Source organism: Lactuca sativa, chromosome 8 (assembly GCF_002870075.4).
Source record: "Lactuca sativa cultivar Salinas chromosome 8, Lsat_Salinas_v11, whole genome shotgun sequence".
Classification (NCBI taxonomy): domain Eukaryota; kingdom Viridiplantae; phylum Streptophyta; class Magnoliopsida; order Asterales; family Asteraceae; genus Lactuca; species Lactuca sativa.
In genome coordinates this window covers 59,559,513-59,578,517 of record NC_056630.2, presented here as the reverse complement: position 1 = coordinate 59,578,517, position 19,005 = coordinate 59,559,513, and the positions used below count along the sequence as shown (strand labels likewise).

General features: G+C 34.7%; 2 protein-coding genes across 3 annotated transcripts; one reads left to right on the top strand and one right to left on the bottom strand.

Moving 5' to 3' along the window:
- Window positions 1–12,758: 12,758 nt before the first annotated feature.
- LOC111911248 (cytochrome P450 CYP72A219) lies at window positions 12,759–15,025 on the bottom strand. Its single transcript, XM_023907036.3, has 4 exons — window positions 14,573–15,025; window positions 14,154–14,371; window positions 13,826–14,070; window positions 12,759–13,736 (listed from the first exon to the last, which is right to left on the bottom strand). The coding sequence occupies exons 1-4, from the start codon at window positions 14,844–14,846 to the stop codon at window positions 12,935–12,937; spliced, it is 1,539 nt and encodes a 512-aa protein (XP_023762804.1). The 5' UTR covers window positions 14,847–15,025; the 3' UTR covers window positions 12,759–12,934.
- A 933-nt stretch (window positions 15,026–15,958) lies between these two features.
- LOC111911247 (uncharacterized) lies at window positions 15,959–17,824 on the top strand. 2 transcript variants are annotated; one of them, XM_023907035.3, is made up of 4 exons: window positions 15,959–16,709; window positions 17,106–17,174; window positions 17,294–17,402; window positions 17,497–17,824. In XM_023907035.3, the coding sequence occupies exons 1-3, from the start codon at window positions 16,233–16,235 to the stop codon at window positions 17,297–17,299; spliced, it is 552 nt and encodes a 183-aa protein (XP_023762803.1). In that variant the 5' UTR covers window positions 15,959–16,232; the 3' UTR covers window positions 17,300–17,402; window positions 17,497–17,824. The 2 variants fall into 2 exon arrangements, with proteins under 2 accessions (XP_023762803.1, XP_023762802.1); XM_023907034.3 differs by having other exon boundaries at window positions 17,483–17,824.
- Window positions 17,825–19,005: the final 1,181 nt, after the last annotated feature.

The window sequence follows — 19,005 nt, the reverse complement described above, 5'->3', positions numbered from 1 at the left end:
CACCACTTTCTTCAAAGACCTTCTTCCTCAACAAGATTGTAAAAAATCACCAAAAGACTCCAAGATCTTCACTCTTATGGATAGGGTTCAATATTAGGGCATAAAAGGGAGTGGAGCTTGATTATGGGAGGTCCAAGGGTGAGATAGTGTGTTTAAATAGGGGTGAAACCCTAAAAATTAGGGGTTGAAATCAGCTTGTGTATGCCAGCGTACTAGGTTAGACACCACAATCACCTCTCGCCTAGTACACCCAGAGTACACCCTATACACCTAGCGTACTAGGCTCAACAAAAAAAAACCTCCTAACTTCAAACGACCATAACTTCTTTATTCTAACTCAGATTTCGACATTCTTTATATCCACGAAAAGGTGATGACAATCCACACAATATTATCTAAATATCTTGGACTAAAAATTTCTCGAACAAAAATCCATATTTCATGCAAGCCCCGACTTATGATTTTCCTTTTTCCACTCTTCGGTCCAAAACACAATTCAAAGGTTTGATATCCCAACCATCATTACCTCATTCTCAAGGACTAACTTCGCCTCCTTAAGGCCTCAAAGCTTTTACGGAATCGATTTCCGGCCCACGACCCTAAATCAAAGAATGGCCTGGAACAAGGTGTTACAGTTTTTAGTCGTACGGGCCCATTACTACCCTCCACACATATCCATACTTTCCTCAAGAGTTATCCTGAATCCTATAAAGTCACCTTGTCAAACTAATACTCCAAGTACCAGCTAAACAACACATCCAAACCCAATACTGAATTTCCTAGGCTCTCATAGGTTCCCGACCTCACCCTGGCATCAGCTGCTATAGAACTACCACTAAACCCTACGACGGTTGGACTCAGACAAGAGCTGCGCAATAGGGTCAAATCCATCACTCTAAGATTATTTAACCTCTATAGCATGGAACTTTACATATTCACTTAATAGTTAACTCACATAACTAGGGGTCCCACCAAGCACAAAGGAAACATCATTCGTGCAGTAATACTATAAGTCAAAAGACAAACAAAGGACCTCCCAAGCTCACTTGCTACTACCATGCTAGGAAATTCTATTCTCATTGTCGGTTTCCTTACGGATGAAAATTATACACAATACACGATCAAATAGATTGTCGAATGAAAGACTCTACCTTAGGACCATAATCAGACAAGGATTAGGAAATAAAGCCAAATCAGTCATTCTAGGTCTATATGATCATAACTGTATACAATTTTTAAAGCATACACTTAGCAATAACTACTATCAATAATAAAGATTCCAAATCTATCATAACATCAAATTCCTCTTAGGTTACGAGGCATCTCATATCAGACAAATCTATTATGCAATTCCTGAAAGTGTCCTTAGCCTTATCAAAGCATGCAAACATTCTATATCATATAACATAACAATCATGTATGGATATTCTGGGAATCACTTACTTGAGCTTGGTTGATAGCAAGAACCACACACCTTTTTTTCTTTACAAAATTCTTTTTATAAATTTATTTTCTTTTAAAAGATTAGCAACTCCTCGGTTTGAGTTCAGTTACACCCGAGAGTGTGCCCGAATCCCTCAAACCAAGGCTCTGATACCAACTTGTAACATTCTAAAAATCATAAGGTAAAATTTTCATTTTTAATTCAACACAAAACACCATTTATTCTTATCAACCATTCAGAAGTACGTCAAAGTAAAATAATTATCATAGTACAATTCCCAAAATCATAAAGTGTGAAAACATAGGTAGATGCGCTGCGATAAAGTCGGGCCCTTTCCTTTCAAACTGGAAGAACCTGAAACCATAACCATAAAAACCATATTCACAAAGCTAAGTGAGTTCCTCGAAATACCACATATCATACATATCCTTGGGCCTATCCCTTACACTGGTCCCAAACCACAATAATGAGCCTAGCCCAACATACAGTGCAAGTGTCACAAAACAGCTAACATCCTACATAACATACATTGGGCCTAGGCCTTCCTGTTCCATGGGCCCAACCAAGCATACAAATGGGCCTAGCCCATCATATAATGGGTCTTGCTCGTCATACAATGGGCCTAGCCCAACATACAATGTAAGAGTCACAAAGACAATCAACATATAACAGATCCTATTGGGTCGACATTAGTGCCTTTGACCTACGGGTATAGTGAGGGGACTCACCTTACCCCGAGATAACCCAAAACACACATATGTTGCTGCTATCGGGCTCCTCACACTAACACATACAAAATATCCCTAATTAATAATTAAGGCAATTTCCATATTCCAAGGTCCAATTCATATCTTCTCAAACTAGTAGGTAAAATACTACTTTACCCTTCCTATACCTGACCCAACAAAGTAAGGCCCAAACCCAAAATGACTCAAGGCCCAAAAATGGCCAAAAATCCATTTAGGTGCATACGCCTAGCGTACCATCCTGGTATGCCCAACGTACGACGCCGATGCTTAAAAACCACTCCAAAACTCTTAATGCCTTTAGACAACATGCATAACTTCCAGATCTAGACGTCCTAAGTCAAAAAGTTCCTGACTTTATGACTTTGCATGGATTAATGGTGTCCAAACCAAAGCCCTAAATCTTTAACTTCATCAAAAGACCACCAACTCATGCATGGGAGGATTATACTCATCAAGATCCAATTTTTATGACTTAATGACCTCAACAAAGACCAAATATGAGACTCAAAGGTTCTGGAGTAACTTCTACTCATAAGAATCACAGCCATGAGACCAAAACATGACAAATCATTACCCAGACTAGATCTACATGAGAAAACTATCAAGATCAAAACTTTATACCTCCAAAAGCTAGATCAAGATGAACAAGTCCTGGATCTACAAGCTCCAAGACAACCAACACTTCTCCGAGGAGTTTTTCTTTTTCCAAATGCACCAAAAATCCACCCAAAATCACTCCAAGGCTCAAAATACTTCCAAATAGGGTTAAGGTTTTGAATTTAGAGTTAGAGGGGATGGAGGCTGAAGATAAGGGGGGTTGGAAATGATTTAAGGTCGTTAAATAGGGTTCAAGATCCTAAATTAGGGTTTGCATTTGACTGGAATACACCCAACGTACTCCAAGTATGCCCAACATATTGGATAATACTCTACGATCATACCATCCCAATATGCCCACGTATGCCCTGTACGATCAACGTACTCGGCTTAGCCCGAAATCCTCAGAACTTCAAACGATCGTAAATTCTTCATTCCAACTCCAATTTCGATGGTTCTTATATCCACAAAAAGGTATTGAGGAGCTCTACAGCCCCAATTATTTAATTTTGACTTAAAACACATTGAACTAAAATCCTTATTTCATGAAAGGCCCGAAGCATCAGTTTTACTATTATACCCTTGAGCTCCAAAGCATAAATCGAACTCTTGGATCATATAATCTACATTACCCACATCCAAATAGGTCTAAACCTTTCTTCCCCAAGGCCCGAAGCCTTATGATAGTTGATCTTCGGGTCACTGTCCCGAATTATGATTCGACTCGAAACAAGGTGTTACAAGTAATCAAAATAAAAAATCAAATAAGAAGTATTAACTTTATGTGTTTTTTTTGCTATTTTCTTAGTGATTTAATGGTGATGGATGATGAGTAAGAAAAACAGAATCACAAGATTACAATAAGGAGGATGGCCGTATAAGTAATTGATAGCCAATAGGCGTTTAGAGGTATAAACAAATGGACAAGTATAGCTTCCTAATTTATTGGGATTTTTCTTCAATTAGACTTTAAAATAATAAGGAAGTTTCCTTATATAAGAATGATAATTTAAATTTCAATTAAAGATAAGAGTATTGTTGCTTTTTTTAAAAGATATTAATTCCATAAAAAGCAGGAAAATGAGATTGTATTTCATCTAGGGGGAAGAGAATCTATTAGGGCATTAAAAGAATGTCATGTGGCAAAAGAAGGGTATTCGATAGGGGACATTTGAAAACTTAGGTTTTGCTTATTATAAGAGATAGATTCTTTTCCCGCACTATATCGAGACTTTATCATGTTAGTGATGAATGATTTATTTGGAAAGATTGATACCAAAAAAGTGTCCAATTACTATATAACATGATATTTTGAGACTCTATTTTTTCAATCGTTGATGATTTTAAATGCTAGTTTTATGTATAGGTGTTATATATGTGCTTAATAACCGACTAAACTCAGTATATAGTGCTATTGTGTTATTTATATAAATTAAAGACGAATTTAAAATTTTGTATTTACTTAGAAAAATTTCAATTTTTTATTTACAATTTCAAAACTAGACATATTCAGTATTGTACTAATCTTAAGGTTATGCATAAATCTTATATAGCGCTTAACAATTTTTTAAACTTGGTATCAGTCGTATTGTGTTGTTCTTATATACTAAAAAAATTTGGATACTTTGTCTTTCCATAGAGAAATTTTGAAATTGGTATATATAATTTCCAAACTCAACATTTCTTTCCATAGAGAAATTTCAAAATCGGTAGATATAATTTCCAAGCTCAACATTATTAACTTATTAATCTTGTTATATTATTGTCTAGTATCTATTATCTACTATAAATAAGACATTTTTTCTTACACAACATGGATGTCAGAAAATCTTCCAAGCGGTACTCCTAATGCGCTCCACCGATGGCCCACAACAGAATGTCTGACAATTTAATTCCAACTCAACAAGATGTGCCCCACTCATAACTCTCGGCATGTGGAATGACATATAACAACCATTGATACTACTAATTAGGCAATTACAGATAAATTAAATTGAAGATAATGTCTTACACACACAAAAACATAATTCAAAAGCACATATATACGAATAATAACCCACGAGGAAAACAAAAGATAACATACCCACAATAGCATCCGATGAAACTCTGGCCTCCCCTACCTGAAGCTGCAGTGCTCGGCTCCTCACTGTCAAGGCTTCCACTTTGCCCTCACAACCGTCAGTAGATATAAAAACGAGAGCATGCATATAGATAACTTTCAAATTTGACTTCGTTAGAGTAAGTTATGATTTTTCTAAGATTCAGGGTAGCAGTATACGGCTCGAAAATCAGATTTTAGATCGATCCATTATTTGACGACACAATCTAAATGAGAATGGAAGATCTCGTTAATAGGAGCTCAACGATATAAAGACAGTCGAAAACAGATGTCGGATGACAAAGTTATGAATTTTTAACGAACTTCAACTGTGTAAGCCTGTTAAAATATAGCTTTAAAAATGAAGTCAAATTAGCCGACGAAGTCTAAAAAAAGTTGTAGATCTCGTCAATAGCTACACGTGGATATAAATAACGTCAAAAACATAGCTCATATGCGAAATTTATGGATTTTACAAGATAATTAGTTTCCGGATTTACAAGAGGGCGACACGTGTCACGATATGGCACCACATCTTCTTCCCCAAGGCCTGCGTTCTTATGGTGACACCTAGCCTTAGTATGCCCAACGTAACTTGCGTACGCCCAACGTACTGGAGTACTACAATGTAATTTTTGACTGTGCACCGCGTACTCGGCACTAGCAACCTATAAATAGAGCTCGAATTTCACTATTTTCCTCACACTATTCCATCCTACTCTCCTAACTCCCCCACCCCCAAAGCCTCAATGTCTTTCTCTAGAACTTCCTAGGTGTTAGTAGCAAAGCTCCGGATTTCTATAAAGCCCCGATAAATAGAGCTTTCGGTTTAGAAGTTCTACCCGCGCAGAGTCTAGTTTCTTGCTAAACCACCTGTAAGTCGAGTTATGCTTACCGTACTTTAAGTAGAACTTATGTTTAAGTTTATTATCATTATTATGAATTTATAAATAAGATTTATCAGTGATTACAAGTTGTTATACTGATTGATCTACTTACGGGATATGTGTCTAGAATGGTTACACCGGCTTAGTTGTTGGATTTCAAAAAGGCTATACGCCGAAATGATCATGCCTCCCGACTGTCCTACCTGGCTGATCCTTACTTGATAGATCTTGAAATAGACTTTGAATTAAGGATGAATATAGACTAATAATTAGTCGCAATAAATATTAGACTAATACTCAGTGATAATGATACTAGGTTACGTCAAAGGAAAAGACAGTTGCTAGGAGCGAAGCGTTGTCCGAGTTTCGAGTCATCACTTTAACAAGTGAGTGCATAGTCCATTTCATGAACATGATTTTAATACAAGTATTGATTAAAGTAATAAATAGATGTTTATGTGTGAGATATTTTATATTGCCTGAAATATGTGTTAAGAGCATATCTGATAATATATGATGATTTAGGACTTATAGAATAAAAACCTAAATTAATTAAGATGGATATCGGGTAGTATCTCCTTAAGAGTGAGAGTGAGATATACATGTATGGTAGAACTATAAAATTTGTCTTTGATTCATGAGGATGGATTAGACATAGTCATTCGTCCCTAGTCCGATAGTATGGAGTGGGCATAGTCATTTGTCAATAATCCGAGAACATGGATTAGACATAGTCATTTGTCCCTAGTCTTAGAGTATGGAGTGGGCATAGTCATTTTTCATTGATCCGAGAGCATGGATTAAACATAGTTGTTCATACCTGATCTGGGAGTATGGATTAGGTAAATCCATTCATTTTAGATCCGAAAGTATGGATCATGTTGTTGTGGGGATCGACGAAGTGGGGTAAATTGCTCATATGAAATTGTATCTTGAGAGTTCTAATATATATATATATATATATATATATATATATGTGTGTGTGTGTGTGTGTGTGTGTGTGTGTGGTATAACATTGTGGGATTAAAATCCCTACGTACTTATAAGGTTTCCCAACCTGACCCACTCAGTTTGTTGTATCACATGTAGCGATATTAAAGATACATTATGCTGAGAGATTCAAGGAGTATTAGGCCACTAGTTTAATTACTATAAGGCTTGTAATATTTTGTTATGCTTATGTTTCTATATTGACGATGACATCCCAACCTTTTAATATAAATAAAATACATTTCCTCGAAAATGATTTGATAATATGATTATCATGTTTTTGGGAACAAATTCCGCAATATTATTCTTCAAAAAGGATGCTCTGATTTTTAAATAAGCATAAACAAATTGATATTTTCTAGCCGTCAAATTGGGGATGTCACATTAATTCACACTGATGTGTGTGATTTGAAATCATTTCCTACTCTAGGTGGGAACAAATACTTCATTATGTTCATTGATGATAGCACGAAATATTGCTACATATATTTACTTAAGAGTAAAGATGAAGCAATGGACAAGTTTGTCTTATACAAAAAGGAAGTTGAGAATCAAGTCAATAAGAAAATCAATGTGGTTAGAAGTTATAGGGGTGGAGAATATGTTTCTCCATATGCTGAATTTTGTGCTCAAAATGGAATTCATCATGAATTCTCATCACCTTATTCACTGCAATCTAATGGCATTGCTGAAAGAAAGAATCGTAGAGATGGTTAGTGTCATGCTAATTAGTTCTGGTGTAAACCAGTCAATGTGGGAGGGGGAATATTTTGTCGGCTAACTATCTTTTAAATAAGATACCTCGCAAAGAAAAGGATAAAACACCATATGAACTTTGGATGGGAAGAAATCCATCATATAAGTACTTACACGTATGGGGGTGCCTAGCCAAAGCTGTTGTACCACCGCCTAAGGTACAAAAGTTAGGTCCTCAATGGATTGTGTATTCATTGGATATACACAAAACAGTAGTATATATCGGTTTCTCGTGCATGATTCTAAGAATCCTGAGATACACAATAATACAATAATGGAATCAAGGAATGATTCATTCTTTGAAGATGTATTTCCTTGTTTGAATAAGAAGTTCGATAACCCATCTTTACCAAACAACGAAGTTGTTCGAGAGGAAGAACAAGCTTAATTCAAGGAAGAAGATATAGAAATCAGAAGAAGTAATAGGGCTAGAGTTGAAAAATCATTTGATGACGATTTTTACACCTATATGGTGCAAAGTGAACCTAAAACCTACCAAGAGGCGGTTACTTCTTTTGAGGGACCTCAATGGAAAGAAGCCATAAAAAATGAGGTAGTAATCTATCTTACAAAATCATACGTGGGTGCTAGTGGATTTACCTCTAGGTAGCAAGCCACTTGGCTACCTTTGGATTTTTAATAGAAAAATGAAACCTGATGGAAGTATTGATAAATACAACGCAAGGCTAGTAATCAAAGGTTATAGACAAAAGGAAGGTCTAGATTACTTTGACACATATACATCGCTAACGTGAATAACATCAATTGGATTAGTTCTTTCCATTACAGCGATTAGAAACCTACAAGTTCATCAAATGGATGTGAAAACTGCTTTTCTAAATGGGGAGTTGGAAGAAGAAATTTATATGGAACAACCTGAAGGATTCATTGATTTAGGACAAGAGAACAAGGTTTGTAAACTTGTTAGGTCTCTATATGGATAAAAACAAGCTCCGAAATAATGGCATAAAAAATTAGATCAAGTCATGATGGATAGTTGTTTTAGAATCAATGAGTGTGATAAGTGTATCTATGTGAAAAACACCACCCATGGTTATGTCATCTTGTGTTTATATGTTGATGATATGCTTATCATTGGTAGTGATGACAAGATGATAAGATCCACGAAGGATATGTTGAAATCCAAGTTCGACATGAAAGATATGGCTTTAGCAGATGTGATTCTTGGAGTCAAGATCATAAGAACCCATAATGGTTTGATTTTAAGTCATACACACTATGTGGATAAGATTCTTGAAAATTTTGCTAAGGGAGATACTAGCATAACTAGAACTCCAATTGATACTAGTCAACATCTACGTAATAATAGAGGTGATAATGTTAATCAAGTGGAATATTCTAGAATTATTGGCAATCTGATATATCTAATGAGTTGTACTAGACCTGACTTAGCATATGTTGTGATCAGACTAAGTAGATATACTAGTAAACCCAATTCTGAACACTGGAAGAGTATTACTAGCCTGCTAAGGTATGTGAGATACACACAAGAATATGGACTACATTATTGCAGGCATCCAGCAGTTATCGAAGGATACACTAATGTAAATTGAATATCATACATAAAAGATTCCAAATCTACAGTAGATATGTGTTTACACTTGGAGGTGTTGTAGCTTGGAAATCGTCCAAGAAAACAGTTATATCCAGATCTACAATGGAATCTAAATTTATCGCCTTAGATATTTTTGCTAAAGAGGCGGAGTGGCTACGTTAATTTGTAGAGGACATTCCCGAATGGCCTAAGCCGGTAACCGCCATATGTATACATTGTGATAACCAATCAACAATTGGTAGATCTCAAAGTACAATGTAAATCAAGGCACATTAGATGTAAAACATAAAACGATACAACAACTAATCTCTACGGGGGTTATCACAATTGACTAGGTGAAGTCAAAGGATAACATTACGGATCCGCTTACAAAAGGCTTGAGTAGAGATGTAGTTTATAAGTCGTTAAGAGGAATGATACTAAATCCCTTGAATGAATAAATTCATACGAAGGAAACCTTACCCAAAAGACTGGAGATCCCAAAATCTGGGTTCAAAAGGACAATCTAGTTGTATGAGTGAGGCAGGTCACTGTGGGGGAGTTACCATTACTTGCTAGTCCATTCCTATATGTAGTGACAAAGTTAGGCTAAAAATATGGTTTTTAATGATTTTTGGAATCACCTATTTAAGAGATAAGTGGGGTCGCTACGAAGGGAATTATGGGGGCACAATTCCTAAAGCTCTTGCAGAACCAGGTTAGTGTTCATGACAAAAAACGAACACGTCTATGAGGATATGCCTTTGTTAGGGAGAGTCCTGTGAGAATTATATTATTATCTACACAAATGGCAGCTAAGTTCAAAGACATAAGGATCCATTGACTGCTAGGATATTAAGTGTAATACTTAAGGGAGGGTTCAAAGGGTAATACCCACCCATCCTATGTAGGATTCAACTGTTGAAATTTTCATATGGAAATTTGATGTGCAGCGATCGATCTCCATTCATGTGGGGGATTGTTGGAAATTTTTAGTATAAATATATGTATTTTTACTAACTTTGGACATATATAAAAATATATGCATATATTGTATATATAACTAACTCTAAGTAGGTTTGTGTTGTACTCTGTGAGAGCTTTGAAACGAGATATCGTATGTCCAAAAATGGAGTATATGTGAATGATATATCGATGCTCAAATTTGGGTATTTGAGAATAAAAGTTAGCAAAGAGATGGATGTGGGAATGAATCCCATATTGGTAGGAAAACCATACTCAAGTGAGTTTATAAGCTTGAATGCATGATAGGCTTACGAGCATGTGCCTATGGTTTTACTCCAACTCCTACCCATGCGCAGGGGGTGCAAATCTTGGATTTCGTAGGCCAAATTCACCGAACTTGTGCATGGGCGTGATCCGTGGAGATGAATGCAGCTCCGAAAAACTCGGGCCCGTGCAACCCTCAGTTTGTTCCTTGGTTTGAATTTTGAAAAATGATGCATTTATTGCTCATTCATTATGCAATTAATAGCATTTATTGGCACAATCGATTCCTTAATGATGAATTGATTTGTTTCCATTACAAACCAATATAGAAACGAACCACTGCCACCTCATTCGATACATAGATACAAATACTCATTTTCTTCCTCCTCTTCTCTGCAACTATTTCCGATGATTCTTTCAGGCAAGTAGCCGTATCCGATAGTACACATTGTTTTGGTTGTTGTACCCTGGGAACAGACTACGAATCTGTTTAAGGGAATCAAGTCCAACTTGAGCCTCAGCCACTACGTTTATTACTAACCTTTTCTTACAGGAATATTCAAAGAAAAAAACGAAGTCCTCAATAAACTCCAATATACTGATGAAAATAGGGGACCTCACCTCAAATTATTGTTGCAACATATTGATGAAACGAAGTCCTCAATTAACCTCAACATATTGATGTATATATTTATATAGACCTCCATGTTTATTGAGGAATATTCAGAGAAGCATGTACCTAAAGAGTTAGATTGATAAACAAAGGTAGCTTCAGTGTCCACATCAACAAAGCCCTCAATAAACTTCAACATGTTGATGAAAATAGGGGACCTCACCTCAAATTATTTTTAATTCTATTTAACTCAACCTTAATGAAACAATGCATACATGAGAAACCCAAAAAAAGCATGAAATTAAGCAATCTAAGCATGATAAATCTAAAATTTAATTGATTTTACCTTACAAAAGATGAAGAGCAAACTGCAAACCTTATGTTACAAAAACGAAACCAAATATAAATAAATTGATGCCTCCTTCGTTCATTATCCAATTTATTATACCTCATATTGAGCGAAGTAGAAAAGGCATCGACGAACATAGTCAATCAGGATTTTGATGTTCACACAAGTACGTCATATAAAAGAAGGGTTTGGAGAAGTTGTCCATTAAAAAAAACTATCAAATTTGAGTTTTGTTCATTAAAATGAACAAAGCATAATGTGCCTGAGCAAAGTAATAGCTAACCACCTGACTGTTACAAAAAGTCCTTAATATTCTTAGTACCTGTTGTATAAATATGTATGAAACCTACAAAGTACAGAAAGCAAGCAAATTTACATTCACATGTATAAATGGTTTAAAATTCTTATCATATATCCGATTATTTTGTGTTGATTATATGGTAAATTAAAAAAAATCTCTAATAGAAGCATAATTGAAAAACTATTAATTGAACCCAAATTCATGATTTTATAGGAAAACATGCACCTATTACAGAAGTTGCTATTAAAGAACCTGAATTTCACTAGGTTAACGGTTTTTAGAGCCATCTAAACCATTTGCAGCAATACATGAACATAAACCACGTGTTTTTCTCACACCCACGGTTCAAAGAAACACTTAATTGAAAAACACATATTAGAAAAAATTGCAATCTAAAATATGAAAGAAGAAAGAGTTTAATTCACCCTAAAAAACTTACCTCCAACTCTTCGCCGTTTGTAGCACAAATCAAGCCATAAAAGGGTTCGACTTAGAATAAGGAATGATGGCAGTGGTGTTGGCTATTGCGGAGCAGGGGAGGGTTTTATGGGCGGTTCAATTAGGATTTGTTCAGATATGGGAAGCACATTCGATTCATATACGCGAAGGGATTCAAATATATCTACGATTCTTTTTGTGGTTTTTCTTTGTGTTGCAGTTGCTTACTTTCAATGTTCTTCTTCCCCATTAATCAATTTAGAAACCTCACTTCTCGATTCCTACAGTGTCCTCTTGTGGACTACCTGTTCTTGATTGCAGAAGAGTGTCTCTTTTTCCGTCACATATCGTTATTCCGCCCCAATCTTAACATCAAATAGGTGAAATAAAAATTCAGAAACGGGCAAAGAAAACATAAAAGAAACAAATACATAAAATGGAGGGGAAAAAGCCATAGAAAAGCATAAACCTGAGTGCGTATCGTCAACACAACGTCAAAAGTGGATATCCAGCAAAACGGAAACCTAAGTCAAACAGAGAAAATCAAAACACATATGACGAGGATTAGGTAAAAATGGTGATGACAAAGGAACTGTAAAAGCTTTTACATTTCGTGGCAATTAAAATATGTATTAAATAAAGATAATTGGCATAATTTACATAAACTAAATATGGACATGAATAAAAGAATCTTTATGTAAGGAAAGTGAAAGACAATAAGGTTTGGTGGCGAAAGTAGGAAAAATAAAAGTACATAAAGTTCCTGTGGCCAATTTCGAAACTTTAAAAAGTTCCTGTTCACTAAGTGGATGAGAATTAATACATATATAACTTTTATATATACCACATGGTTATTATTTGTAATATAATGATGCAACAGATTTATGTCTAGAAATGTTGCCAAATTTGTAGTCTACAAAAGTCAAGCTACGAGATGTTACGTAGAATCAAATTAGCACCAAACTGCGGTGGCATTGTGAACACCGGGAACGGAGAATGTTTATAAGACGGCGAAAGCTCAAAACAGAATCGCCGGAGAATCATCGCCATGGCTGCTCTTGCTTCCGTCATAGCAAAATTCTGCCCAATACAAACACGAGGACCACTTGAAAACGGGAAAAACCCTTTCCCCTTTGTTGCAATCGCAACCCCATCGGAAAATCTCTCCGGTCTGAACTCCGTCGCATCATCCCCCCATACTTTCCGATCATGATGAATATATATCATTGCTAACGCCAATTGCACACCCGGAGGTATCATCATGTTCCCTAGCTTTGTCTCCTTGATTGTCGAACGAATTGTCATGATAACCGGTGGGTATAATCTAAGAACCTCGTAGAGAATCATCGTTAGGGTTTTGAGATTCTTTAGACCTTCGAAATCAAGTTCTCCTGTGCCGAAAACTTGCAGGATCTCTTCTCGAGCTTTGATTTGCCATTCTTGATGCAAACTTAAACAAACCATCGTCCAAACGATTAGATTCGAAGTTGTTTCAGATCCAGCGATGTAAAATAGTTTACATTCTTCCATCACTTCTTCCATACTCAATCCGACTCCAAATTCTTCAATTTCTTTCGAATTTGATTCCAGCAGAATTCCAAGTAAGTCATCGCAGCTACCTTCTCCACTCTCGATCGCTTTCTTCCTCTTGTTAATGATACCACTAAGCACATCGTGAAGCTCTTTAATGTTTTCTTTATACTTCTTGTTCGCTTTCGTGGGTATGAACCTAAATTTCAAAACGAATTAACTGAACATGGATATTCATGAATTATGATTCACATTACTAGATCATAGATCACCAATTCTGTTAATTACCTTCTTCCGGGAAGATAAAGTATAAACAACATTTTGAATATAAGCTCGATTTGTTCCTTCTGGATTCGGAATATCTTCCTTCCTTCTTCATAAGAGCTCCCGAATGCTGTTCTCGAAATCACATCACCTGCTAAATTATCTATATATGGCCATACGTCAACTTCAGCCGAACCAGTTTCCATTGTTAGAAGCTCCCATTGATTCACCATATCACTACAACTCGAGCAGATAACCAAGAACATGGTCTACATGCAGATATATATCATTAATCAATCCATCGATTTAGATTTTGCACATCAAAATGATCTAAAAAGAAACATATACCAACCTTGAGATTTTGAAGATTGAAAGCTGGATTGATTATTTTCCGATGTTTGCTCCATTTATGACCCTCGGTGATAAGAAGCCCACCAATGATGCTATCTCGAAATGGCTCAGGATGTGGCTTTTGGAATTCGTTTGGCCTTAATAAAATCTCCTTTATCAACTCTGGATCCCTAATATACACCCTTGGGTTTGGCCCCAACCATAAGAATGATTTTTCACCTATGAAATCATTAACAATAAGTTTAGTAAAATTAGCTATTAGTTTATAGCTGATAGTTACAAATATGACGATGTCATGTGTGACATCATGCTCAAGATTAAAGAATCTGATAATCAATTGTTTAAGTTTTTTGTGATTACTTTGATAGATGTGAATAATTAAAATATTATAATGGGGAAAAAGATAGAAGAAACTAATACCATATGTGGAGATGATCTTATGATCGAAGGGCAGAATGTGTGGAAGGATATCATGGGTGATTGGAATTGGATCTTTTTTCGCTAAATTCATCATCTTTCCAAGCTCAATCATGTCACCCATTAGAAGCTTGTATGAATTACCTTTATACCCTTCATCTCTCAGCCACTTCTCTAGCTTCTTCGGCTTCAACCATACCCAGTTCAGTACTTTCCATCCTCGCCTTATTATCACAGCTATAACAATGGCGATTACAACTTTACCAACTGTTTCCATTTTTCTTCTCCTAAGAGAGACTGTGTAAATTAGCAATCGTTGACCTTTATAACATTGTCGTTCAAGTTAACGATGGAATCAAAGGTCATTTACCGATTATAATAATATATTAATTTGGGTTAATTACGTAAAAGACCCTATATATTGGGTTTTCTTCCGAATTCATCCTCAACTTATTTTATTTTTCTACAAAACTTTTATGTATTTTCATATGCTTCAATTTGACCACTTTAACAAGTTTAACCGTTGGCTTCACACAATTGTTTGTCCGAAAAAACCCTTTAACTTTTATTTTTTTCTAAAGAACACCATCATATTTAGCAATTTTTTTTTTGATTTGGCTCATAATTCCTTTATTATTTTTTATGTTGATGTTTATATTGTTATCGATAGTCAGGGGCGGACCTTAGTGGTGCCCCAGGGGTCCCGGGACACTGCTCCGACGCCAGCACGTAGTGTAAATTTCTTTTTTAAAGTTTTTTCTATTGGGTGCACCGGCTTAAAACGCGAGTGACACTGCTAATATAGATTTATTTGGAAATTTGTTTTTAGTGTCACCCCTACGAAAATGTTCTGCGTCCGCCACTGTCGATAGTTTTTCGACATTAAGATTTGATTTCTTTTTTCAAAACAAAAAAAAAAATGTCGTGATTGATTATTGTTGACAAAATATATTTACAAGATATCACAGATTGTAACAGGTAATGAATAATAAACTAAACTGACTTAATATTTTTAAAATAATAATAACACTCAAAACGTATTGTAACATATTTAATAACAATAAAATAGCTAAGATATAAAGTAGAGATAAAAAGATATTTTAGCAATGACTTAATAAAACTAAATTGGTATTAAAATGGAGAGACCAAATTTAGAATCATACATGTCAATGTGGACCCCTTTCAAAAGAAATTCCTAAATTTAGAGTGAACCTAACAATGATATATATATATATATATATATATATATATATATATATATATATATATATATATATATATATATATATATATATATATATATATATATATATATATATATATATATATATATATATATATATATATATATATGGACCATTCCTTTATGTTTACTCAAGATTCAATTGTAAGAAACCTAAATTTACATAATCAGGGATAGTTCAGGGACTAAATTTATAATTTCCTCTTTAAAGAGCATTAAACTATTTCATTTGGGGAAAAAAATACTATTATTTTGTGATGAGTAAGTTATTAGCTGGGCTTTATAGTCTTGGTTGGGCTCCCAAATATCCCTTTCGCCGGAAAACCTAGCTGGAAAGCTCCGGGACAAATTTCGCATCAACCAAGAATCAAAAACCTTGAAATCCAATCAATCCAATCAAATCTGATTCTATTCATAATAATGCTGGAGAAATCCAACTCGTCCAGCAATTCCACCATTTCTTCTTCGAAGCATACAACCCAACCGAATCTTTCCAAATGCACTGCGAATAATTCGAATTCAATTGAAGTCGCCGGTAACTTGGCGGTAGATGGGCAATTAGAAATTTGGCCACCGTCTCAGGCGGTGGTTGATGCGTTGGTACTTAAATTAAAAGCTAAAGATGGAGACATGGAGGCGAATTGGGAGAAGATAATACTCAATTTTAAGAAAGAGCTTGATGAGGAGGAACAATTCAAACGACCTTCGTCTTCGGGTGTAGATAATAGCGGCGGATGCGGTGGCGCTGATGGAATTGAGAGGAGAGAAAAGGCTAGGCCAAAGTTTTCTGTTCCGCTTTCACGTCGGGAGATGGAGAAGGACTTCGAGGACATGGGGGAGCGGCGACTGCCACGGAAGCCTAAGAAGCGACCTAAGATCGTACAAAATCAACTGGATGTAAGTACCTGTTTCATATAATTTACGATCTAATACTTATGGAAATAAATCATACTAACCTGGATTTGACTCATGTTTATACGGATTTGATACACAACGTAGCTGTGATCTAATGTTTTGTTAGATCGCATAATTCATTTGCCAACAATTCTCTATTATGTTGATATCAGCATTCAAATCGTACTTATATCCCATATCAAATTAGAATGCTGAATGATAGAAGTTAGGGAAAGGAGATTACCTAACAAAGGTTAAAGATTCTATCTGAAGAAATTCATAACAAGATCACATCAAGGCACACTATTATCTTATTCACATAATCTTGTAACTATCAATTGAATAAGTAAAACCTGTTCTGATTCTTGTTAACTTGTATTTCCATTGATGTTATTGCAGACACTGTTTCCTGGTTTGTGGTTGACTGAGATACATGCTGATCTATATAGAGTTTCTGAGACCAAGAAGGTATATTTCTTTGATGTCCAAAAAGCATGAATTGGAATTAGGGTTCTTTTAAATCATTTTCCAAGAAAATTCAGTTCATTTGTTTTTCTGAATCTTTATTTTTGTTTCTTTGAAAACAGAGGTAGCAAGGGACAATTGTTCTCCCTAACTTTGAAAGATTCATTTGTCTATTGTTGACATTTGCTGAAATAAAGTTGTGTTCTTCATTATGATTGGAAAATATCAAATGTAAGTATTTTTCTGAATCTTTATTTTTGTCATATGATTCGTTCCCTAATGTTTTTTAATAATTAAAAATTCATTTTCAGAGTCCTTTTTGCAGTTTATAGGAGCAAATATTGCAGACTGAGGAAACCGGAATCGGAAATCCCTCCAGCAAAATTCACAACTTTGATAGCTTCACAATGGGCATTTTTGTCAATTTTGCTGATAAAAAAGGGACAAAATGGTCAAACATAAAGTCAGGTTAACTCATCTTCTATGCACAACAATAGTCTTAGTAGTTATGATCAATTTTGTCTCATTTTTTTTGTGGTAAATCTCTCATAATTGTTGGTAGCTGAAATCTTGTTGATAATGTAAGTAGAAATACATGTTATATGACTTAAAGAAATCCAGATCTTATAAAATAAAAAATCTTTTTTCTGAAATATTAACTGATTTCCCACTTTAATTATTCATTAATGCAGGAAAAAAAAACACAAGTACATTGTCATGTTGTTATTACTTATAATTATAATAAATAAAGTACATTCTCTATATTGAATATTTTGATAGTTAGAAGAAAGTCGGCATAAATGGCCAAATTGAAGCAACCAAACATAACATAATATAAAAAAATATATATAATTTATATTGGATTTAGAATTTTGTTTAAATTTATATTGTTTTGAGGTTTCCTAAAATAATAGTGGTTGTTGTATAAGTAAATAAAAAAGGTTTTAAAATTAACCACTATTAATCAAAATATTAAAATTAATGTTAAATATCATGTTATCTCACAAAGCCGTGTATTTGATATGACAATAAAAATCATTAATATCTGATTCAATATGGTGAATATACTTTGGGTGGTTTTTTTTTTCTTTTTCATAAATCAGTTTAATGATTTGATTATCAATTACATAAAAGAAAAAAATCAATTAATGTGAAGTTAAATAATTGCGTGGATCTTAACCTATAGGTATGAGATTTGTGAAAGCTATTATTTATAATGTCCAAAAAAAACGCGTAAATTAGAAAAAACAAATGTTGTCATTAGGTAATGAACTATTTAAAGTGTTCTAAAAAAAATACTATGGGGACTTCTTATATCACGTTAAGCATGTCATATTTTGTGTTATTGTTAGAATTTGGAATTTGGTAACGAACTGTTTTAAATTTTCAAAAACACACCCGTAAGCTAAATATGTTATTAAAAGGTAACAAACTACTTAAAGTGTTCACAAAATACCATGGCGACCTTATATAACAATAATTCATTTTAGATCATTTTTTTTTTCGTCCACCCCTAAAATGATTAAAGAAACAGATATATTGGTATAGTTAGAAAGTTATTGTTATGGTTAGAAATTGGTTACAAATGGTGTTTATGAAAACAATCTTATGAAAAAACAAGAAATAATTTGGGATTAGAAGTGTACTTAGGAGTGTATTGATTTCAAATCATATTTCTACGATATAGGTATCTATCCATAGCTAGGGATGTGCTTCGGACCGGAACCGACCCGAACCTGAATAACCCGAATTAGATGAAAAATAGGAACCGAAACTCGGACCGGTTATACTAATATGGACCGGTTCGGTTCGTGTAATACATGTTTCAGTTTGG